The sequence below is a fragment of the Oryctolagus cuniculus genome, chromosome 6 (genome assembly GCF_051225735.1).
Source record: "Oryctolagus cuniculus isolate XC-2025 breed Fujian yellow rabbit chromosome 6, ASM5122573v1, whole genome shotgun sequence".
NCBI classification, from domain to species: Eukaryota; Metazoa; Chordata; class Mammalia; order Lagomorpha; family Leporidae; genus Oryctolagus; species Oryctolagus cuniculus.
In genome coordinates, this window is record NC_142872.1 from 24,283,309 (window position 1) to 24,306,861 (window position 23,553).

Genomic DNA, 23,553 nt, shown 5'->3' on the forward strand with positions numbered 1-23,553 from the left:
TTATATTGGCATTGTAAGTTTCTGTAAGGGCAGAGAAAAAAGAAATTGAAAAATTCCTCAGAACCTGGTACTTCATTCATAAAAACTGACTTCATTTTAGGTCAGTTTGAAATTAGGAGTTTTAAGTTTTTTGGAGCAGCACAGAAGTACAGGCCAAGTCATCTATTTTAGAAAGCAAAAAAATAAAAGCTGTCGAGTGGTGTCTGGAAGAAGAGACTTTTAAACACTAGGACTGTTACTTCTCGTAAGAGGTAGAGTACTGAACCTGAACTCTCTGTTTTAAACTATAGTATTCTTCAGAGGAAGAAGAAGTTGATCTACAGACGGCCCTTACAGGCTATCAGACAAAACAGAGGAAACTGCTGGAACCCGTTGATCATGGAAAAATTGAATATGAACCATTTAGAAAAAACTTCTATGTTGAAGTTCCAGAACTAGCAAAAATGTCTCAAGAGGGTAAAATTCTTTTATTTATGTGTTGGTTGCAGTGGCAACAAAGGAGGATTTGTCTTACTTTGTCCTGAATAAACGGGGTGGGCTGTGAGTTAAAGGGGCGTGTGTTGGGGATTATTAGAAAAGTGAGCAATAATGACTTCAGCTTATGCATCTGGTATTTTTAGCATTGAAAATACTAATGTGAGGTTAAAAATATTTCTGTGAGTCCTTTCCTTCGGAGATTTGAGTTAGCAGCTTTAGCTATTGTGTGTTATTGGTTGGATAGAGATAGTGAGGCAACTCTTGCTAGGAGGGTAAGTGGTTTGAGTTACCAAGTTCACTATTCTTTGTTTTAAGATTTATTTATTTGAAAGTCAGGATTATGGAAAGAAAGGGAGAGATCAATTAAGAGATTTTCCATCTGCTGGTTCACTTGCCAGATGATTGCAACAGCCAGGGCTGGGTCAGACTAAAGCCAGGAGTTTTATGTGGTTCTCCCACATGGGGCTCAAACACTTGGGCCATCTTCTACTGCTTTACCAGGCCATTAGCAGGGAGCTGGATTGGAAGTTGAGCAGCTGGGACGCGAACTGGTTCCCATTTGGGATGCTGGCATTCCAGGTCGTGGCTTTATCTGCTATGCCACAGTGCTGGCGACATTGCCTTTTTGTGCTGTTAAAAAACCAAAAACTAATTGTTGAAGTCTGGGTTTTTATTTTTGATTTTTATTTTCAGTTAATTATGACGGTAATCGCTTTAACTATCTAAATCTTTTGATGCTTTCTCCTGTATCTTTGATAATATTAAAAAAAATTATCGATATGAAAATATCTTTGATAATATTAAAAAAGAAAGGAGTTAGAATTCTTGATTGTCCCATTCCTAACTGAAAAGAAGACACCAACAAACAGTATTTAAGGGTTTTTAATCTGGGTTTTGCTTTGCAGAGGTGAATGTATTTCGATTGGAAATGGAAGGTATTACAGTCAAAGGAAAAGGTTGTCCCAAACCAATTAAATCTTGGGTCCAATGTGGAATTTCCATGAAGATCTTAAATTCCCTCAAAAAGTAAGTGGTGATGATTGTGTATATTTTGCCGTGTGTTGGTACTCAAAATAGTCCTTTCACACAAATAACTTCCTGTGTTGTGTTTTCACTCTAATAGAAAAGCTTTTTTTTTTTTTTAAACTTTTATCTAGTAAATATAAATTTCCAAAGTACAGTTTATGGATTACAATGGCTCCCCCCCTCCCATAACTTCCCTCCCACCCACAACCCACCCATCGCCCGCTCCCTCTCCCATTCCATTCACATCAAGATTCATTTTCATTATCTTTATATACAGAAGATCAATTTAGTATATATTAAGTAAAGATTTCGTCAGTTTGCACCCACACAGAGAAAAGCTCTTTTTCTTAAATGTTTTCATGTACTTCAAGAAGTTGGTAGAAAATGGAATTAGATGATAAGGCACAATTTCCATGACCATTCTGAAGTATTGTTGAATAATTTACATATCATGAAATTTAACTCTTAAGGTCTGTAATTCAGTGTTAGATTTATGGAGTTGTGCAGCCATCACCATAATGTAATTTTAGAGCTTTTTTTTTTTTTCATTCTGAAATGAACCTGTGTCTATTAGTGGTCATTCTTCTCCCATTTCCACCACCCTGTACTGCTATCTATAGAATTGGCTATTCTAGACCTTTTATAAAAATGGGGTTATGCAGTATGTAGTCATTGGTGTGTGTTTTTTCATTTAGCATGATAATATCTTGAAGATTCATCTGTGTTGTAAAATGTCCTAGTTCTTATTTCCTGTTTATTGCCAAATAATATTTTGTTGTATGGATTAGTCACATTTTGGAAGAGCTTATTCTTAACATCTCTCAGGAACTCGGAGTCCTCAGTTCTTACCTGCTTTTCCTTTGGTTTTTCTTTTCAGGCATGGCTATGAAAAGCCCACACCTATCCAAACCCAAGCAATTCCTGCCATAATGTCTGGACGAGATTTGATTGGCATTGCCAAAACAGGAAGTGGAAAGACCATTGCTTTTCTGTTGCCCATGTTCAGACACATCATGGATCAGAGGTCCTTAGAAGAAGGAGAGGGGCCAATAGGTACAATACTTCTCATTAAACTTTTAAAGGATTAACAGCTTTGTTGTCAGTTAATCAGAAGGACATGATGTCTTATCATTTCTTAACTATGACAATAAAGATGTCTCTGTGTCCATATCCTTTTTCAATATGGCACTTTGGGGCTGATTTCCCCTTACCAGCAGGTGGAGTGAGACTTTTCGGAGCTCTGGAGTGACATCTCAGAAGTACAAAAACAGCCTCTCCGGCACAGCTCAGTTTTTATGCTCTGACTCAGCAGGTAGCCCCTCGTGCATCTGTCTGTTTATCTGCGTTGAGGTTTGTTCTAGCCGAGTGTCGGTGGATGTGCTGAGAACTAGGCAGATGTGATTTCCGAGTTTTCTTGGTAACGGCCTTAAGGCTGCAGTGCCAGCATTTGCTCCAGCATTAGGCCTTCTGATTCCTATTTCTTGATTCATTTGGGCATCTTCTGCAAATGTAAGTGGAGTTCTGGAAAGTTGTCCAGCCCCTCTCTTGGAAATACAGGGCACAGTATTTTTCTCCTCTGTCTGTGCCCCTCAGACCAAGGTTGTTTCCGGAAGCAGCGGTATGGCTTCTGCAGCACAGTGAGTCACTTGATTTTCTTTGATTTGCAGTTGAGAACTATTTGCATTCTGTTCAACCAACCATTTTCCCAAGGGTTGAGTGTGGCATTTAAGTCTCATTTATTTTCCTGTAGCATGTTCCTAAAATCTACCAACACTTACCCTTCACCACAACCTCTGCTGTTTTAAAGTTTTTGAAATAGAGCTTTCAGAGGTTCATAAAACAAATACAAATAAAAATTAGACTGAGAGATCTAACAGTTGAAAGCACAGCCTCTCAAGAATTTTGATGGTTAGGGATTTGACATATTTATCTTTTCAGCTGTCATCATGACTCCGACTCGAGAATTGGCTTTGCAAATCACTAAAGAATGTAAGAAGTTTTCAAAGACCTTGGGACTTCGAGTGGTGTGTGTTTATGGAGGAACAGGAATCAGTGAGCAGGTAGGTATTTATAAATGAAACGTTCAAGTTCTTGTTCTTTTCTCAAATTGAATGATCAGTAAACGGAGTGATCTTGAGTTTTAGTGTTTCAACTAGTGATTGCCTCTAAAATCTTAAAACATACTCAGTGTGCAAACAATTGTAGAATTGGATTAGGTTATGATGGATACATACTTTCTGGAGATTGTAGACAATCGAGACAATAGTTAATAATAGTGTCATATATTTAAAACTTACTAAGAGAGTAGATCTTTAATATGTCTGCCTAAAAGAAAAAATGCTAGCTGTGCGGTGATGTTAGCTAGCCTGATTGGGGTGCTGATTTCACAATGTGTGTGTATTGGAACGTCACATTGTGTGGCACCTTTGCAGCACAGTAAGTTAGGCTGCTACTTGGGATGCCCTTAGCCCGTATACAAATGCTGGTTTGACTTCCAACTACTCTATTTTTTTTTAAAAATCATTTTAATTTTTTAAAAGATTTGTTTATTTGAAAGGCAGAGTTACAGAGAGAGGTAGAGACAGAGACGGGGAAAGATCTTCCATTCACTGATTAACTCCCCAAATGACTAAAATGGCTGGATCTAGGCTGATCAGAAGCCCACAGCTTATTCTGGGTCTCCCATGTAGATACAGAGGCCCAAGTGCTTGGGCCATCTTCCGCTGCTTTCCCAGAAACATTAGCGGGGAGTTGGATCAGAAGTGGAATAATTGGGACTCAAACTGACACCCACATGGGATGCCGGCATTGCAGGTGGAGGCTTTACCTGCAGTGTCACAAAGCCAGCCACCTCCACTTACCCACTATCCCCTGTTTTTAAGATTTACTTATATGAAAGAGTTATCGAAAGAGGGAGAGACACAGAGAGAGATTTTCTGATTGACTTCCTAGAGGCCATAATGACCAGGGCTTGGCCAGGGTAAAACTAGGAGCCAGGCGCTTTATCCAGGGTCTCCCACGTGAGTGGCAGGGCCCTAGTTGGATGACCTAGCAGGGAACTGGATTGGAAATGAAGGAACTGTGACATGAAACAGAGCCTACATGGGATGCCTGAGTTGTAGGCTGCGTCTTTACCCCGTACCACAGCACTGGTCCCTGGCTGCTCCACTTCTGATCTAGCTTCCTGCTAATTCGCACCCTGGGAGGCAGCAGGTGATGGCTCAATTCTTGGTTGGATCTCTGTCACCCATGTGGGAGACCTTGTTGGAGTTCTGGGTTCCTGGCTTTGTCTAGTCGCAGCCCTGCTTTTTGTGGTCAGGAGTGAGCCAGCAGATGGAACATCCCTCTCTCTCACCCTAGCTCCAAATAAATGAATTTTTAAACAATCCATCACATTGTATGTCTTAAATATAAAAAGTTTTTTTCAGTTACACTTTTGGTAAACCTGGAGGAGGGGAGGATGAATTATGGTAATACTCTATTAGAATTTTGGAATGTTTAGAATCTTTCTTTATGTTAGTTTTTTCTGCTTCCTCTTTTCCCACCCAAGGAAGGCAAATATTTTCTCCATTTTATAGTAAGACCTGGAGCTTGCCCTAGAACCCAGGTCTTCAGGTTACTCCAGTATTAATTTCCTCTAATGCATGCTGATATCTTTAAAAAGTGGTGATGATTGGGGGCCGGCGCCGTGGCTCACTTGGTTAATCCTCCGCCTGTGGCACTGGCATCTCATATGGACACTGGGTTCTAGTCCCGGTTGCTCCTTTTCCAGTCCAGCTCTCTGCTGTGGCCCGGGAAGGCAGTGGAGTGCTTGGACCCTGCACCCGCATGGGAGACCAGGAAGAAACACCTTGCTACTGGCTTTGGATTGGCATAGCTCTGACCGTAGCGGCCATTTTGGAGGTGAACCAATGGAAGGACGACCTTTCTCTCTCTCTCTATCTCTCTCTCTCACTCACTCTCCCACTCTCCCACTGTCTGTCTGTCAAAAAAAAAAAAAAGGTGATGATTGGAATGTACTCAGTTACATTTGCATTCCATGTTTTTAGTCGTATTTATTTTATTTAAAATTTTTGTTTGAAAGGCACAGAGACAGAGATGGTGAGATGTTTCATCCGCTGGTTCACTTCCCGCTGCCTGCGAGAGTTGGGGCTAGACCAGGCCAAGGCCAGGTGCCCAGAACTCAGTCTGGGTCTCCCATGTCGGTAGCAGGGGCTCAGGTACTCGAGCAGTCACCTGCTGCTCCCAGGGTGCACGTGAGCTGGGAGGTGGAATTAGAAATGGAGCCGGTACTCAAGCCTGGGTGCTCCGAGCTGGGATGCAGATGTGCTGCATAGCATCTTGACCACTGGGCCACATACCCAGCCCATGATTTTACCCAAAAATAACAAACCTTGGGGAGAGCAGGAGTCTCCCCAAGAATGGCAGTCATCAAAACCTTGTTTAACTGGAAAACAGGGGTTCTGTAGTCAAATAAGTTTTGAACTTGTTTGATATTATAAAATTAAAATAGTTGTCTTTCCTGCAAAACCTGCTTAATCTTTAATAAGATGATGTATATTAAGATGCTAAAAAAGTGGATAAATTTATTTACATATTCTGAAAACATCTTTTTTTTTTTTTTCCAAATTTATTTATTTGAGAGAGCTACAATCAGAGGAGAGAAAGGTCCTCCATCCACTGGTTCACTTCCCAAGTGGCCGCAGTGGCCAGAGCTGAGCTGATCCAGAGATATGCCAGCCTAAAGCCAGGAGCCAGGAGCTTCCTCCATGTCTCCCACCCGGGTGCAGGGGCCCAGGCACTTGGGCCATCTTCCACTGCTTCCCCAGGCCATAGCAGAGTGCTGGATTGGAAGAGGAGCAACCAGGACATAAACTGGCTCCCATATAGGATGCTTAGCCCATTACACCACAGCACCAGCCCCACACAAAAGCATTTCTTTTTAATTATTTATTTATTTGACATAGTTACAAAGAGAGAGAAGGAGAAAGAGGTCTTCGATCCGCTGCTTCATTCTCCAAATGGCTGCAGTGGCTGGAGCTGAGGCAATCCAAATCCAGGAGCCAGGAGCTTCCGGGTCTCTCACACGGTTTAGGGGCCCAAGGACTTGGGCCATCTTTCACTGCTTTCCCAGGCCGCAGCAGAGAGCTAGATCAAAAGTGGAGCAACTGGGACTTGAACCAGCGACCACATGGGATGCCAGCGCTGCAGACTGGGCCTTTAACCTGCTGTGCCACAGTGCCAGCAGCAAAACCATTTCTTTGGAGTAGTGTTACAGGGCCAGTGCTGTGGTGTAGCAGGTAAAGCTGCCGCCAACTGGGGAGAGAACCAGTGGATGGAAGACCTCTCCTGTCTCTGTGTAACTCTGCCTTTTTTTTTTTTTTTTTTTTTGACAGACAGAGTGGACAGTGAGAGAGAGAGACAGAGAGAAAGGTCTTCCTTTTGCCGTTGGTTCACACTCCAATGGCCGCCGCAGCCGGTGCGCTGCAGCTGGCCCACTGCGCTGATCCGATGGCAGGAGCCAGGTACTTATCCTGGTCTCCCATGGGGTGCAGGGCCCAAGCACTTGGGCCATCCTCCACTGCACTCCCTGGCCACAGCAGAGAGCTGGCCTGGAAGAGGGGCAACCGGGACAGAATCCGGTGCCCCGACCGGGGCTAGAACCCCGTGTGCCGGCGCCACAAGGCAGAGGATTAGCCTAGTGAGCCGCGGCGCCGGCCATCTGCCTTTCAAATAAGTAAATAAATCTTTAAAAAAAAAAAAAAAGAATAGTGTTACAAGAACAAACTTTGGGAATCTTTGCTTTTGTTATCCCTGTGCTACTTTAAACATCTGGACTTAGTTCATTTTCTGGGTTCATCTCCTTGCCAGTTTGTTTGACCACAGCCTGATGTAAGGAATAATTTATGAAATGACTTGGTATATACATGCATTTTATATTTGTATAGAATTCAAGCAAAATTTTGTGACGTTTAGAGCATTCTTTTACTTTTGTGATTATTTCATTTTTTAAACGCTGATTATGACTTAATATATATTCATTTATTTCCCCAAAGATTTATTTATGTGTAAGGAACAGTGCCAGAGATAGATCTTCCATCCACTGCTTCTTCTCAAGATGGTCAGAATAGTAGGGCTGGGTCAGGCTGAAGGCAGGAGGCAGGAATTCCATCTGGGTCTCCCACATGGGTGACAGGGACTCAATACTTGTGCCATCGTCCTTTGCTTTCCAGGCACCTTAGCTGGCAGCTTTATCGGAAGTGGATGGGACACGGACTACCACTGCCGTGTGGGACATGGGCAAGTAAACCAGCAGCTTAACCCGCTGAACCACAAAGCCTGTCCCAGTAAATTGATTTTACACTTTGCTGGTGGTGGCAACATTGTCAATTGGAACAATGTTGATTGATATGATCACTTTATTTTTCTTGACTACTCTCTTAGGTTCCTTTTTTGGTTTTGAGAGATAGTGCCAAAGGTGAACTTGATAAAATTTTTATTCATTGGTTTCAGGTACACATCACTGTGTCGTTATGCTGCTCCTGCCTGTTCCGTTAGTAGTACTCTGTTCCAGGGAACTGAGCAGGTCTCTGTGAAGGACCATGTGTAATACCTTAGAATCTGTCTAAGTGGGTGTTGGTGGTAAATACACTGTGAAACTTCATCTTTTTATTAGATTGCTGAGCTGAAAAGAGGTGCTGAAATTATCGTTTGCACACCTGGTCGAATGATTGACATGTTAGCCGCTAACAGTGGTAAGTCAGAGGTATTTTTTGTTCTCTTTTATTTTTGAATTCTGTACATTTTGGTTAAACTAAAGCAAATACAAGAAACCAACAAAGGGTTTCTGTGTTTGTTCTTAAAGCTGTAATATCTTAAAATGTGTATTGTAATATCATTGTACTGTAATGTTTTAATAAGCACTAATATTTTTGTGATTCAATTAAAACATTTTTTAGAGCTGGCATCCTCTGGTTTTTATAGCACTTAATTGAATTCTTAGTCCATTTTTGACCTAGCTTTGCTTTTAAAAAGGTGTATCATTCTTTCCCTTTCTTTTGACATCTAGACTTTTTCTACATAGACATTTGTAATTTACAATACTAGATAAATTAAGATATTGCAGCTTAAAGAAATTTTATTTTTTGTAAATTCTGCATGTTTTTAGCTCAACTGTTATGCTTTGTTAAATTATTCCCTATCAAAACTGTTACTAAACTGTTGACATTATTCAACTTCTGTGGAGAAAGGCCCTTCAAGATTTATAGAACTGGGCTTCCGAGACTTAAGCCAGCAAAGGTAGGTAACTTACTGCTGTTCCCAACCTTGCAAAACTAATTGGGGCTGCAAAAGTTAGTGCGGAATACTTAGAAATCACTTATTTTGGCTTCTTCCTTTTTTGGAAGAAAGTGCTTTCAAAGGTTTCCATTGCAGTATTCAGTATTATTCGTAATAGAGTGTTAAGACTGAGTAATGCATGTTTCTAATAGCATTCTGCTTGAATTTCTGTATAAACGTAATGCTAATTCTACATGAAGTTGGCAAGGTGACTTGGATATTGTTTGGTAAGTTATTGTGCTCATACAGCATATGAAAAGTTTTGAGATGAATGCTGGTTAAATAATCCCCTTTTACCCCTCCAATGCTGCATTGATTAAATTTCCTGAAATTTGTCTCGATTAATGTTACCTTTTTCTCTTATCTGTCCTTTTGGTTTACCTTTAATAACTTTTTTACGTGTTTTTGCCAGGTGATTGATTCCACAGTTGGTAGCAAATGCTTTTGTTAATCTTTTAGAAAGGGTTTCCTGTGTATACATTTTGTTCTTATCTGTTAAGAAGCCAGTTGCATTTATTTAAACCAGTGGAAGCTCTTAATAAAAGTTGGAGTTGTACCTTTGTACAGAAAAGTGCATTTATGTAGTAGTTTCTCATCAGTGATTTGACATACCCATTTAAGAAGTTTCTAGTTGTATGGAAGTAGGCTGTGAAGTGATATAAAGAGAAATCTTTGCATCTGAAGTAGTTAGTACTGGAACTTGCTTTCCACACATACGCTGTAATCTCTAATATGTTTTTTCCTAGGTGGTGCTGTCAGATAATGGCTGATGTGGCTCGATGCTTCATCTCAGTCTTAGTTTTATGATGTGTTTTGGAGAGGGCTGTTTTCTGAATTTTACAGGTTCTTCCGGCCCTATGATGGTATGCAAGAGACGAGTTTGACAAAATAAAGGGCCTCATATACACCCATTGTCAGAAAATATTTGTCACTAGATTAAGATACTGTAGACCAAAAATTTTTTTTTTTCACTGTTTTAAGATACCTAACCTACCCCTCTGGTTAAGTCAGGCATTTTAGTTCCCTTTACAATTTTTTTTTTTAAAGTTCTTGGTGCTCATAAAATGTATTGTGAACTGATTTTTAGTTTTCTTTTTGTCTTTATTTTTTTCTTCTCATCTCAGGTCGGGTCACAAATCTTCGAAGAGTGACATATGTTGTTTTAGATGAAGCAGATAGAATGTTTGACATGGGTTTCGAACCACAGGTAACCATTAAGTTTCATTAGTGTTTTGTAATGTGAATATAACTGTGTATCTGCCCTTGAGAATGCAGTGTCCGGGCTTCTGAATGAACATAGCTGTGCTGCATGATAGTACAGTGAGTCTGGGACATACGGCATGGAAGTAGGTGTTTATATTTCGATGCTCATAAAAGTTGTTCAGGAGGGATTTGTACAGGCTTCCCTTAAGCATCTGAAACCATTGCCAGTAAGGCTTCTGGCTCCTGGCTTCGGATCGACAAGCTCTGGCTGTTGGCCATTTGGGTCGTGAACCAGCAGATGGAAGACCTTTCTCTGCCTCTGCCTCTCCATAACTCTGCCTTTCAAATAAATAAATAAATAAATCTTAAAAAAAAAAAAAAAAAGAACGGGCCAGCGCCATAGCGCTGGCATCTCATGGGCACTGGGTTCTGGTCCCGGTTGCTCTTTTTCCAGTCCAGCTCTCTGCTGTGGCCTGGGAGGGCGGTGGAGGATGGCTCAGGTGCTTGGGCGCCTGCGCCTGTGTAGGAGGCCAGGAGGAGGTGACTGGCTCCTGGCTTCAAATCGGTGTGGCTCCAGCTCTCATGGCCACTGGGAGGTGAGCCAACAGAGGGAAGATCTTTCTCTCTGTCACTGTCTGACTATCTGTCAAAACAAAAACAAAAACAAAAACAGAATATGTAATTTTCTGTAGTAACAGAAATTTACTTGGGAAAGGGATAATATGAATATTATGTTAAGTCTCCAGCTTATTCATTAATTCTTCAAAAATGTATTGCCTCTCATATGCTTGTGCATTTGTTGTGCTTAGATTTAGGGACTGTGTCCTAAATGAGATAAAAATAGAGGAACATAAAAAAGAGTAACGAGAACCATGATAATTCTTGAATAATGTGAGCCACAATTACAGGTGTGAAGAATGTTTAGCTCAGCATAGGGGAGTTGTGCTGTTCCTCACATGTTTTAAAGTCTTGTACAAAAGATGCATTGAGTTTGTTCCGGTCTGAGGGATAGATCTGGGACTGGGAAAGCCATGGGGAACTGCACCTGAACTTAGTTTGTGGCAGGTTGAATAAGCATGGGTTGGAGTTAGAACAAGTCGCTTTGTTGGAGGAGAATGGCTATTGAATATTTACCACCAGGCATTCAAGCAGTCATGGGGTCCATTTGTGAAAAGGGGCTGGAGGGATTTGAAGCATCCTTTGGAAAATGGAACTACATGCGCCTTAGTGTCTTTCACAGTCATGGGAGATCTTAGATTTTGTGATAATGAATAACATCTGTTTAGGTAGATGTAGTGCTAGGACTTTTTTATTTCATTTTTTAAAGATTTATTTGAAAGGCAGAGTTACAGAGGCAGAGAAGGAGAGACAGAGAAAGAGATCTTCCATTTGCTGGTTCACTTCCCAAATGGCTGCAACAGCTGGGACTGCGCCAGGCTGAACCAGGAGCTGGGAGCTTGATCTGGGTCTCCCGTCTGGGTGCAAGGGCCCCAGGCTTTGGGCCATCTGCTGCTGCTTTCCTAGGCATATTAGCAGGGAACTGGATTGAAAGTGGAGCAGCCAAAGCTTGAATCAGTGCCCATATGGGATGCCAGCACTGCAGGCCCGTTTATTTATTTATTTTTTTAATTTTTTTTTAAAGATTTATTTATTTATTTGAAAGGCGGAGTTACAGAGATGCAGAAGCAGAGAGAGGGAGAGAGAAAGAAAGAGAGGTCTTCTGTCCTCTGGTTCACTTCCCAGTTGGCTGCAATGCCCAGAGCTGCACCAATCCAAAGCTGGGAGCCAGGAGCTTCTTCCAGGTCTCCCACGTGGATGCAGGGGCCCAAGGAGTTGGGCCAACTTCTACCGCTTTCCCAGGCCATAGCAGAGAGCTCTCTTGGAAGTGCAGCAGCCGGAACTCTAACTGGCGCTCCTATAGGATGCCAGCACTGCCAGCGACTTTACCTGATAAGCCACAGTACTAGTCCCTACTCCGCTTCTGATTCAGCTCCTGCTAATGCGCCTGAGGAAGCAGCAGAAAATGGCCCAAATCCTTGGGCCTCTGCCCCCATGTGGAAGACCTAGAATGGAGTTCCAGTCTCCTGGCTTCACTCTGTCCCAGCCCTACCCATTGTGGCCATTTGGAGTGTGAACCAGCAGATGGAAGACGTCTCTCCCTTCCTCCTTCTATCTCTGCAACTGCCTTTCAAGTAAACAAACACATCTTTTTTTTTTTTTTTTTTTTTTTTTTTTTTTTTTTTTTGACAGGCAGAGTGGACAGTGAGAGAGAGAGAGACAGGGAGAAAGGTCTTCCTTTGCCGTTGGTTCACTCTCCAATGGCCGCCGCGGCCGGCGCGCTGCGGCCGGCGCACCGCGCTGATCCGATGGCAGGAGCCAGGAGCCAGGTGCTTTTCCTGGTCTCCCATGGGGTGCAGGGCCCAAGCACCTGGGCCATCCTCCACTGCACTCCCGGGCCACAGCAGAGAGCTGGCCTGGAAGAGGGGCAACCAGGACAGAATCCGGCGCCCTGACCGGGACTAGAACCCGGTGTGCCGGCGCCGCTAGGCGGAGGATTAGCCTAGTGAGCCGCGGCGCCGGCCTCAAACACATCTTTTTTAAAACGGCCAGAGCTGTGCTGATCTGATGCCAGAAGCTTCTTTCAGTCTCCCATTTGGGTGCAGGGGCCAAGGACTTGGGCCATCTTCTGCTCTCCCAGGCCATAGCAGAGAGCTGGATCAGAAGTGGAGCAACTAGGACTCAAAACCGTAGTGCAGGCTGGAGGTTTAACCCACTGATCCATAGCACCAGCCCCATCACTTTTCTGATAAATCAGTTTTTTCAGGGTGAGTTCAAAGCATTTCCATTGATGTGCAATGTGTAACGCATCATTTGCCAAAAGGACACACATGTACTGAATATACATAAAATAGATTGCAACAACGTCAGTTGTTTTTTGGCATTTCTACTTCATATATGTATGTGTATGCATGCACTTACGTATGTGTGCCTATTGTGTGTAATCACTCATGTACATATGTATACTTGTGTGCACATCCATAATTAAATGAAGAGGCAACACTGGATAATTACTTTCTTGGTCACTAAAATCACTTTAGGGAGAGGAAAGTTTAGATTTAGTTCTATTTTGTGATTTTTTTTCCTCTTAGAGATTTTAGTGAGTGAGGCTAAGCCAGGGCCATGGAAGTATAGCAGGAAGTGACACTGCCATGGAAATCAGAGCAAGTGCTGCTGACTGATTGGCACACTGACTTCTTTCTTGTCTTTTTTTTTTTTTTTTTTTTTTCTTTTGACAGGCAGAGTGGACAGTGAGAGAGAGAGAGAAAGGTCTTCCTTTGCCGTTGGTTCACTCTCCAGTGGCCGCTGCAGCCGGCGCACTGCGCTGATCCGAAGCCAGGAGCCAGGTGCTTCTCCTGGTCTCCCATGCGAGTACAGGGCCCAAGTACTTGGGCCATCCTCCACTGCACTCCCGGGCCACAGCAGAGAGCTGGACTGGAAGAGGAGCAACCAGGACAGAATCCGGGGCCCTGACCGGGACTAGAACCCGGGGTGCTGGCGCCGCAGGTGGAGGATTAGCCTATTGAGTCGCGGCGCTGGCCCGGCTACTCCACTTTTGATCCAGCTCTCTGCTGTGGCCTGGGAGAGTGGTGGAGGATGGCCCAAGTCCTTGGGCCCCATAAGTAAAAAAAAAAATCTTAAAGAAAGGGATCTCTGTTAATCTGCTTCTTAATTAAATAAGTAAAAAAAAAATCTTTAAGAAAAGTATATTGTAAAAATTAAAAGAATAAGGAAGGCATTAGGAGGAAGGTTGAAAGTGCAGGAGGGAGGATGGGGTAGGAAGTGTCATGTTCTTAAAACTGAGATACATGAAATTTGTTCCATTTATATAAATTAAATTTAATAAAAAATGTACTAAAAAGTGGAGCCAGTGCTTGAACCCAGGCATTCTGATGTGAGTTCCAGGTGTCCCAAGTGGTTTCTTAACCATTGTACCACACTTTTGTTCCACATTTATACCCTTTTGGGCTGTTTCAGTTCTTCACAGAGCTGTAAGCCACTGTTCAGAGTCCTTTGGTTCACCCTAAGGAACCCCCTGAGCATTTCTTGCAGTGCAGATTGAGTGCTAATGAACTCCCTGTTTATAAATATTGGAGAATATTGTATTCCTCCTCACGTTTGGAGGACAATTTTGCTGAGTATAGGATTTTGGTAAAGCTTTGTGTCGTCTAGTGCTTTGAATATATCTACCTACTGTTCACTGAATTTCTATCTTCCAGTTTCTGGTGAGAAATATGTTAATTGTATTGATGATACTTTCATGTGAGAAGTCCTTTCTCTCTGCTTGTAAGATCTCTCTAGGATTTTAGGAAAGTTTTTTTTTTAACTTTTTTTTTTAAGATTTATTTATTTATTTGAAAGAGTTACACAGAGAAGGAGAGGCAAAGAGAGAGAGAGAGGTTTTCCATTGCTTGTTCACTTCCCAATTGACTGCAAAGGCCGGAGCTGCGCCGATCCAAAACCAGGGTTTGGGAGCTTCTTCCAGGTCTCCCACGTGCATGCAGAGGCCCAAGGACTTGGGCCAACTTCTGCCGCTTTCCCAGTCCATAGCAGGGAGCTAGATTGAAAGTGGAGCAGCTGGGACTTGAACCAGCACCCATATGGGATGCCTGCACTGCAGGTGACGGCTTTACTGCTATGCCACAGCACTGGTCCCTAGGAAAGTTGATTATCATGTGTCCTAGTGTGGGTCTCTCTGAGTTCCTCTTGGACTTTGTTTAGCTTCTTAGATCTTCACATTCATGGCTCATCAAAATCTGGTAAAATATCATCTGTTATTTCTTCAGATACTCTTTTTGCCTTTTCTTCTCTTTTCTTTTTGGGACACCCACACTTTGTGTATTGTCACACTCCTCACAGGTCTCACAAGTCCCTATGCCCTGTTTAGTTTTTTTAAATCTTTCTTTCTGCTTCGCAGGTTCCCATTGTCCTGACTTCAGTTTCATTCATATTCCATCTGCTTGCTTACATCTGCATTTGATTGCCTCACTGCATTTTTTACTTTTTTTTAAGATTTTATTTTATTTGAAAGACGTGAAGCAGCTGGAACTTAAGGCAGCACCCATCAGTGAGGCCAGCCTTGGAGCCTGTGGCTTCATCTGCTGCACTGCAGTGCCGGCCCCTCAGCTTTTGTTTGAATGACTTAATCTTCAATATAGTGCTCCGAAAAGGAGTGAGGTAGAAAATGGAAGGATTCAGGTAAAGGGCATGTGGGCCTTTAAATCTCCTGCAAGGCATTGCAGCTGTAGGCCAGGAGCCTTGGCACCACGTGGTGGTGAGTGTAGCAGCAGTGGCCAGTGCCTCTTTGCCCCTCTGGGTCAGAAGCAGTCACCAGAACACAGAATGCAGATACTGGTTTTCTTTCTTTATACTATGTATGGATTTCAAAACTTTTTAGATTGATTGATTTCAAAGGCAGAGTTAGAGAGAGAGAGAGTGTGTGAGAGAAGTATCTACCATCTGCTGGTTCACTCCCCAAATGACTGCAGTGGTCAGGGTTGGGCCAGGCTGAGGCCAAGAGCCTGGAACTTCATCTGGGTCTCCTGTGTGGGTACAAGGGCCACAACACTTGGGCCCTGTTAACACTGCTTTTCCAGGCACGTTAGCAGGGAGCTGGATCAGAAGGGGAGCAGCCAGGACTCGAACTGGTGTCCAGATGGGAAGCTGGCGTGGGAGGTGGTGGCTTAACCTGCTACGGCACAACGCTGCTCCCTGAACCACAGTATTTGGAGGACAGGTTCCTTTGAGCTCACTCTGGCTCCCATGAGGTGTGTGTAGCCTGCTGTGGGACCATGTGTGCCTGCCTGCTGTGGGGCTGGGGTAAGGGATGGCTGTCTGCTGCGGTCCTAGGAGGTAACATTGGTGGAAATGAACCACAGTTTGCCTTCCAAGACTTCCGAAGTTGGAACCTTTCAATGGGCTTCACAGTTCCAAGGTAGTTTAATCAGATAGATTTCTGATGTATCACACTGTGCTCTTTCCCATAATCCTTCTGTTATCTCCTACTACAAAATCTTAGCACTGGCCGGCGCCGCGGCTCACTAGGCTAATCCTCCGCCTAGCGGCGCCGGCACACCGGGTTCTAGTCCCGGTCGGGGCGCCGGATTCTGTCCCAGTTGCCCCTCTTCCAGGCCAGCCCTCTGCTGTGGCCAGGGAGTGCAGTGGAGGATGGCCCAGGTGCTTGGGCCCTGCACCCCATGGGAGACCAGGAAAAGCACCTGGCTCCTGGCTCCTGCCATCGGATCAGCGCGGTGCGCCGGCCGCAGCGCGCCGACTGCGGCGGCCATTGGAGGGTGAACCAACAGCAAAGGAAGACCTTTCTCTCTGTCTCTCTCTCTCACTGTCCACTCTGCCTGTCAAAAAAAAAAAAAAAAAAAAAAAAAAAAAAAAATCTTAGCACTTAGATCTGCTCTTGGCATACAAGGGAAAGAAAAGTGTTCAGCAAATGCAGGAGAATTTGTAGTTGTCAGTAGCACTTGCATGCTAGGTACAGTTTGAAGACAACTGCTGCTGAGCGTGCTGAAGGGTTGGTTGTGAGGTGAGTGAGAGATGAGCCCCCGAGGATTCCTGTAGCGTGGTCTATACGTGTGGAGATTGGAAAGCTGAGCAGCAGTTAGGGGACAAAATAAACCGGTATTGTGAGGTAAGGGATTGGAAAGCAACTGGAATAATTCTCAAAATTTTCCTTTAGGGCCATTGCTGTGCAGCAGGTTGAACTGCCTCCTGCAAGGCCCGGTCTCCTATCAGAGCACTTGTTTGAGTTCCAGTTGCTCCCCTTCTGATCCAGCTCCCTGCTAATGTGCCTGGGAAAGCAGCAGATGATGGCCCAGGTCCTTGGGCCCCTGCCACCCACGTGGGAGCCCCAAATGGAGTTCCTGGCTCTTGGCTTTGGCTTGGCCCTACTCTGACCATCGTGGCCATTTGGGAAGTGAACCAGCAGAAGGAAGATCTCTTCGTGTTTCTTCCTTGCTCTCACTTTGCCTTTCAAAAAATAAGTGTTTTTTAAAGGTTTGTTTATTTATTTGAAAGGTTGAATTACAGAGAAGGAGCGTCAGGCAGACAGAGATACAGATCTTCCTCTGCTGGTCTGCTCCCTGGGTAGCCACAATGATCAGGGCTGGGCCAGGCCAAAGCTAGGAGCCAGGAGCTTCATTGGGGTCTCCTGTGTGAGTGCAGGGGCCCAAGCACTTGTGCCATCTTCTGCTGCTTTCCTTGATGCATTAACAGGCAGCTGGATCAGAAGTGGAGCTATTGGGACTCAAACTGGTGCCCATTTGGGTTGTTAACTTTCTGGTGGCAGCTTAACCCACTGTGTCACAGTGTTGGCCCCAAAATAAATCTTTAAAAAATATTCTACTTTGCTTTGTTTTAATGATACTTCTTTGTAATTTTTTCTCAGGTCATGCGCATCGTGGATAATGTCCGTCCTGATCGGCAGACAGTTATGTTTTCAGCGACTTTCCCCAGAGCTATGGAGGCTTTGGCTCGCAGAATCCTGAGTAAACCCATTGAAGTGCAGGTTGGAGGCAGGAGTGTGGTTTGCTCAGATGTGGAGCAGCAAGTGGTGGGTACCGTCCAGGAAACCTCCAGCCCCTGATGCGTCAGTAGCGTGCATGCTGATTTAGGGGTCGTGTTTGGAAGGAAGGCAAATGACTTTTACAATCGAGTAATGCCCATCAACTGTAGCCTGCAGTGTTTTAGCAGATAAATTTGACCATGCCGTTAGTGGAACAGTTTAAAATATTTTTGACTCTGCCACCAGATGTGGTAGACCAGAAAATAGTAGTGCCATGTATACTAGTCTTATCTTTGGTTACTCGAATACGATGTTTTTGTTTTTGTTTCTTAAATATTTATTTATTTATTTGAAGGGTAAAGTTACAGAGAGCCAGAGGCAGAGAGATAGAGAGATCCTCTATTCTCCAGATGGCCCCAATGGCCGGAGCTGTGGTGATCCAAAGCCAGGAGTCTAGAGCTTCTTCCAGGTCTCCCATGCAGGTGCAGGGGCCCAAGGACTTCAGTCATCCTCCACTACTCTAGGCCACATCAGAGAGGTGGATCGAAAGTGGAGTAGCTGGGACTTGAACCGGCGCCCATATGAGATGCCAGCACTGCAGGCAGTGGCAGCTTTACCTATTATGCCACGTTGTCTGCCCTGGAATATGATGTTAACACACAGAGAGAACACAGGGTATTTGCCAACATTTGCAAGCCTTTTATTCTTTGAAAGTTTGCACATTTTTTCCTTCTGGTTTAGCAGTTAAATTTAAGATTTCCATACCCTTTCCTAAAAATTACAGCAAGGTGTTAACAGTCACCACAGATAAATGATTTTCTTTTTGTTTAAGCGAGTGATTGGCATTTTCATTCCATGAACATGGTGTAATTTGGTGTTTTCAGATTGTGATTGAAGAAGAAAAGAAATTCTTGAAGTTGCTTGAGCTTCTGGGCCATTATCAAGAGTCGGGGTCTGTCATCATATTTGTGGATAAGCAGGAGCACGCCGACGGTCTCCTAAAGGACCTGATGAGAGCATCTTACCCATGCATGTCTCTCCACGGAGGTAGTGCTTGTTCCTTACCCGTGCGTGTCTCTCCACGGAGATAGTGCTTGTTCCTTACCCGTGCATGTCTCTCCACGGAGATAGCGCTTGTTCCTTACCCGTGCGTGTCTCTCCACGGAGATAGCGCTTGTTCCTTACCCGTGCATGTCTCCACGGAGGTAGCGCTTGTTCCTTACCCGTGCATGTCTCTCCACGGAGATAGTGCTTGTTCCTTACCCGTGCATGTCTCTCCACGGAGATAGCGCTTGTTCCTTACCCGTGCATGTCTCCACGGAGGTAGCGCTTGTTCCTTACCCGTGCGTGTCTCTCCACGGAGGTAGCGCTTGTTCCTTACCCGTGCGTGTCTCTCCTCGGAGGTAGCGCTTGTTCTTTACCCGTGTGTGTCTCTCCAAGGAGGTAGCGCTTGTTCTTTACCCGTGCGTGTCTCTCCACGGAGGCAGTGCTTTTTCCTTACCCGTGCGTGTTTCTCCAAGGAGGTAGCGCTTGTTCATTACCCGTGCGTGTGTCTGCACGGAGGTAGCGCTTGTTTCCTGCATACACGAGACAGCTGCCGGCCACAGTGCCATGTTTACTTTGTTCTCTGACAGCAGTATCTTGTGTTGTTTATCTCAGTTTTCCCTCACAGTTGCACTGTGTGGTACACATTTTTATCTCTCAGAGATAAAGAATTCCAGGCAGACATACATCAGTTTGATCATATTGTGCTGCTCGTAGGAATTGAACTTTACTTTTTCTTTTTAAATATTTATTTATTTTAATTTTGTTTCAGAGAAGGGGAGGTGGGGTTATAGGTTGAAGGAGAGAGACAAATAGTGTGTCTTACAGTACAGTCCTCAGATAACCACAACAGCCAGGCCTGGGGCTCCTGAATGCAGCCCTCAGTCTGGGTCTCCCAAGTGGGTGGCAGAGATTGAATTATTTTAGCCATCATCTGCTGCCTCCCTGGTTGTTGTTAACGGGAAGTTGTATTGGAGTGGTAATGGCTCAAGTAATTGGGTTCCTGCTACCCACCTGGGAGTCCACCCAGCTTCGGCCCCCTGGCTGTTGCACACATTTGGAGAATGAACCAGGAATAGGATCTTTCAGGCTTTAGCCTGTCTCTGTCCCTTTACTTTTCAAATACAATATTTCTTACAGATCTATTTATTTATTTGAAAGACAGAGTTACAGAGAGAGGGGAGAGACAAAGAGAGAGTGATCTTCTATCTACTGGGTCACTCCCCAGATGACTGGGTTGGGCCAGGCTGAAGCCAAGAGCCATGAGCTTCCTCCAGGGCTCTCACATGGGTGCAAGGGCCCAGTCACTTCGGCCATGTTCTGCTGTCCCAGGCACATTAACAGGCACCTGGATCAGATTTGGAGCCAACTGGGTCTTGAACCAGTATCTATGTGGGATGCTGGCATCATATGCAACAGCTTAACCTGCTGTGCCACATGCTGGTCCTGGTCTTTCATTTTCTATGTTGTAGGTGTTAGAAGTGTGGATTTAGGCCGGTGCCGTGGCTCACTAGGCTAATCCTCCACCTTGCAGCGCCGGCACATCCGGTTCTAGTCCCGGTTGGGGCGCCGGATTCTGTCCCGGTTGCCCCTCTTCCAGGCCAGCCCTCTGCTGTGGCCAGGGAGTGCAGTGGAGGATGGCCCAAATCCTTGGGCCCTGCACCCCATGGGAGACCAGGATAAGTACCTGGCTCCTGCCATCGGATCAGCGCAGTGCGCCGGCCGTGGCGGCCATTGGAGGGTGAACCAACGGCAAAGGAAGACCTTTCTCTCTGTCTCTCTCTCTCTCTCACTGTCCACTCTACCTGTCCAAAAAAAAAAAAAAAAAAAGAAGCGTGGATTTATTCGTTATTCCATGTTTGGATTGTGTCAGAGGAAATGGAAAATTGAATTGAGACGTGATGTTTCATGGCTCTTTGATATTCCCGCAGGTATTGACCAGTACGACAGAGACAGCATCATAAACGACTTTAAGAATGGGACCTGCAAACTTCTCGTGGCCACTTCTGTTGCTGCCCGAGGTCTTGATGTGAAGCATCTGATTCTTGTGGTCAATTACAGCTGCCCCAACCATTATGAGGATTATGTGCACAGAGCAGGACGCACTGGAAGAGCAGGCAACAAGGTAAAAAGAGTTTTTACACTTGCTTTCTATTATATTGCAATATAGCTGTTGTTTCTGTAGTATTTTAAGGAGTGGATAATCTATGTTTAGGGTGTTTTTTTTTTTTTTGACAGGCAGAGTGGACAGTGAGAGAGAGAGACAGAGAGAAAGGTCTTCCTTTTGCCGTTGGTTCACCCTCCAATGGCCTCCGCGGTTGGCGCGCTGCGGCCGGCGCACCGCGCTGATCCGATGGCAGGAACCAGGAGCCAGGTGCTTTTCCTGGTCTCCCATGGGGTGCAGGGCCCAAGCACCTGGGCCATCCTCCGCTGCACTCCCGGGCCACAGCAGAGAGCTGGCCTGGAAGAGGGGCAACCGGGACAGAATCCGGCGCCCCGACCAGGACTAGAACCCGGTGTGCCGGCGCCACTAGGCGGAGGATTAGCCTAGTGAGCCGCGGCGCCGGCCTTATCAGCAGGATGTGGCAAATGAATGTTCTGTGTTAATCATTATATATGTATACTTGTCTAGGCATTGTTCAGGTTTCAGATGCCTGGTTACTTGCTGTGGGCAAGTTTGTATACGCTTTTAGGTCTCCTCTGCCCTTAAAACTGTTTATAACATACAGCTACATGGTTGTGTATACTTTGGGATCTTTCATTGCTGTTTTGTTTCTTTAATATGATGTCATAAAATGTACCCAGTCTCATACCTAGCCACTCCCATCCCCCACGTATCACACAGGTATGTAAAGGGATGTGTGTGTGTGTGTGTGTATACATAGTACTTTTTTTTTCTTTAAGATTTATTTATTTTTTGTTTGAAAGTTAGAGTTAGAGAAAGAGGGAAAGAGAAAGAGATCTTCCATGCACTGGTTCACTTAGTGAATGGTTGCAATGACTGGGGCTGGGCCAGGCTGAAGGCAGGAGCCAGGACTTTTTATTTGGACCTCCAACGTGGGTGGCAGGGACCCAAATACTTGGGCCATGCTCTGCTGCTTTTCACAGGTCATTAGCAGAGAGCTGTATCCAAAATGGAACATCTGGGACACAAACTGATGTCCATAGGGGATGTTGGCATTGCAGGTGACTTTTTTTTTTTTCCTTTGTTTTAAGGAGAGAGTTAGAGAGAGAGACAAAGATCTTCTATCAGCTGGTTCACTCCCTAAATGTCCACAGTGATCAAATCTGGGCCAGGCCAAAGCGAAGTGAGGAGCCTCTTCATGGCCTCCCCTGTGGGTGCAGGGACCCAAGGATTTGGTCCAAATTTCTGTTGCTTTTCCAGGTGCATCAGCTGGAAGCAAGATAGGAAATGGAGCTGCTGGCACACAAACTGGCACCTATATGGATATGGGATGCTGGCCCAGCATGTGACAGCTTTATCTGCTATACCACAGCCTTGACTCCCTACATATGTTATAAAATTTATTTTTAAACCATATTTGTGGGCCGACGCTGTGGTACAGCTGGTTAACACCTTGGCCTGAAGCGCCGGCATCCCATATGGGTGCCAGTTCTAGTCCTGGCTGCTCCACTTCTTTTTTGTTTTTGTTTTTGTTTTATATTTTGACAGGCAGAGTGGATAGTGAGAGAGAGAGACAGAGAGAAAGGTCTTCCTTTGCCGTTGGTTCACCCTCCAATGGCCGCCGCGGCTGGCACACCGCGCTGATCCGATGGCAGGAGCCAGGTACTTATCCTGGTCTCCCACGGGGTGCAGGGCCCAAGCACTTGAGCCAGCCTCCACTGCACTCCTGGGCCACAGCAGAGAGCTGGCCTGGAAGAGGGGCAACCGGGATAGAATCCAGCGCCCCAACCGGGACTACAACCTGGTGTGCCGGCACCGCAAAGCGGAGGATTAGCCTAGTGAGCCACAGCGCCGGCCATGGCTGCTCCACTTCTAATCCAGCTCTCTGCTATGGCCTGGGAAAGCAGTAGAAGATGGCCCAAATCCTTGGGCCCCTGCACCCGCGTGGGAGACCAGGAAGAAGCTCCTGGCTCCTGGCTTCGGATCAGCACAGCTGTGTTCGTTGCGGCCATCTGGGGAGTGAACCATCAGATGGAAGACCTCTCTCTCTGCCTCTCTTCTCTGTGCGTAACTCTGACTTTCAGATAAAAAAATCTTAAAAAAAAATTTTTTTTTGTTTGCATTTTATTTGAGAAGCAGAGGGAGAGAGGCAGAAAAGACAGTGATCTCCTGTCTACTGATTCACCATGCCAGATGCTTGCAACAGCCAGGGGAATATGTGGATGGCAGGGCACTGTAACTTGTCCAGTCGCCACCGTCCCCCAGAGTCTGGCTCAGCAGGACAGTGGAGTCAAGAGCGGAAGCTGGGTACTAAACACAGTGCTCCAATGTAGGATGTGGGAATCTGAATCAGATTTTTAACCTCTAGGTTTATGTATATCCCTAACTCAGTATTTTAGATGACATTGGAATTCTTTATTTTATTTGAGGGTGGAGAGACAGAGATCTTTTGGGTGCTGGTTCACTCCCCAGACGTCTGCAGTAGCCAGGGTTGGGCTAGGCTGAAGCCAGGAACCCGAATCCCTTTATGAGACTGACCAGGTTCAAGTTCTGGCTCCACTTTGAATTCCAGATTCTTGGGAATCTGCGTCCTTGGAGGCAGCAGTTGGTGGCCTGAGTGTTTTGAGTCCTGGGGCTCCTGGCTTCAGCCTGGCACACCACCAGCTCTTGGGGGCACTTGGAATGCAAACCAGCGGCTTTTAAATAAGTACAAATCAATGATAGTTAAGAAAAATGTTAGATTCTAAAAATTAAAATTAAAATCTGA

The 23,553-nt window shown here is 45.0% G+C and overlaps 1 protein-coding gene across 5 annotated transcripts in view; it reads left to right on the top strand.

Moving 5' to 3' along the window:
* The window catches only part of DDX46 (DEAD-box helicase 46), a 60,677-nt gene that overhangs the window by 22,771 nt on the left and 14,353 nt on the right, over nucleotides 1-23,553 (top strand). For 2 of the 5 annotated variants that reach the window (XR_016236113.1, XR_016236114.1), the window contains exons 8-18: nucleotides 291-456; nucleotides 1,383-1,503; nucleotides 2,381-2,556; nucleotides 3,442-3,563; nucleotides 8,180-8,258; nucleotides 8,754-8,802; nucleotides 9,588-9,704; nucleotides 9,966-10,048; nucleotides 17,501-17,665; nucleotides 18,502-18,664; nucleotides 20,593-20,786. Coding sequence is in view for 2 of the 5 variants with exons in the window: in XM_089335874.1 (XP_089192000.1) it covers nucleotides 291-456; nucleotides 1,383-1,503; nucleotides 2,381-2,556; nucleotides 3,442-3,563; nucleotides 8,180-8,258; nucleotides 9,966-10,048; nucleotides 17,501-17,665; nucleotides 18,502-18,664; nucleotides 20,593-20,786 (1,269 nt within the window). In the remaining 3 variants the exon portion in view is untranslated. The remainder of the gene's footprint in view (nucleotides 1-290; nucleotides 457-1,382; nucleotides 1,504-2,380; nucleotides 2,557-3,441; nucleotides 3,564-8,179; nucleotides 8,259-8,753; nucleotides 8,803-9,587; nucleotides 9,705-9,965; nucleotides 10,049-17,500; nucleotides 17,666-18,501; nucleotides 18,665-20,592; nucleotides 20,787-23,553) is intronic. The other 3 variants (XM_089335874.1, XM_008255025.5, XR_016236115.1) reach the window with 2 other exon arrangements.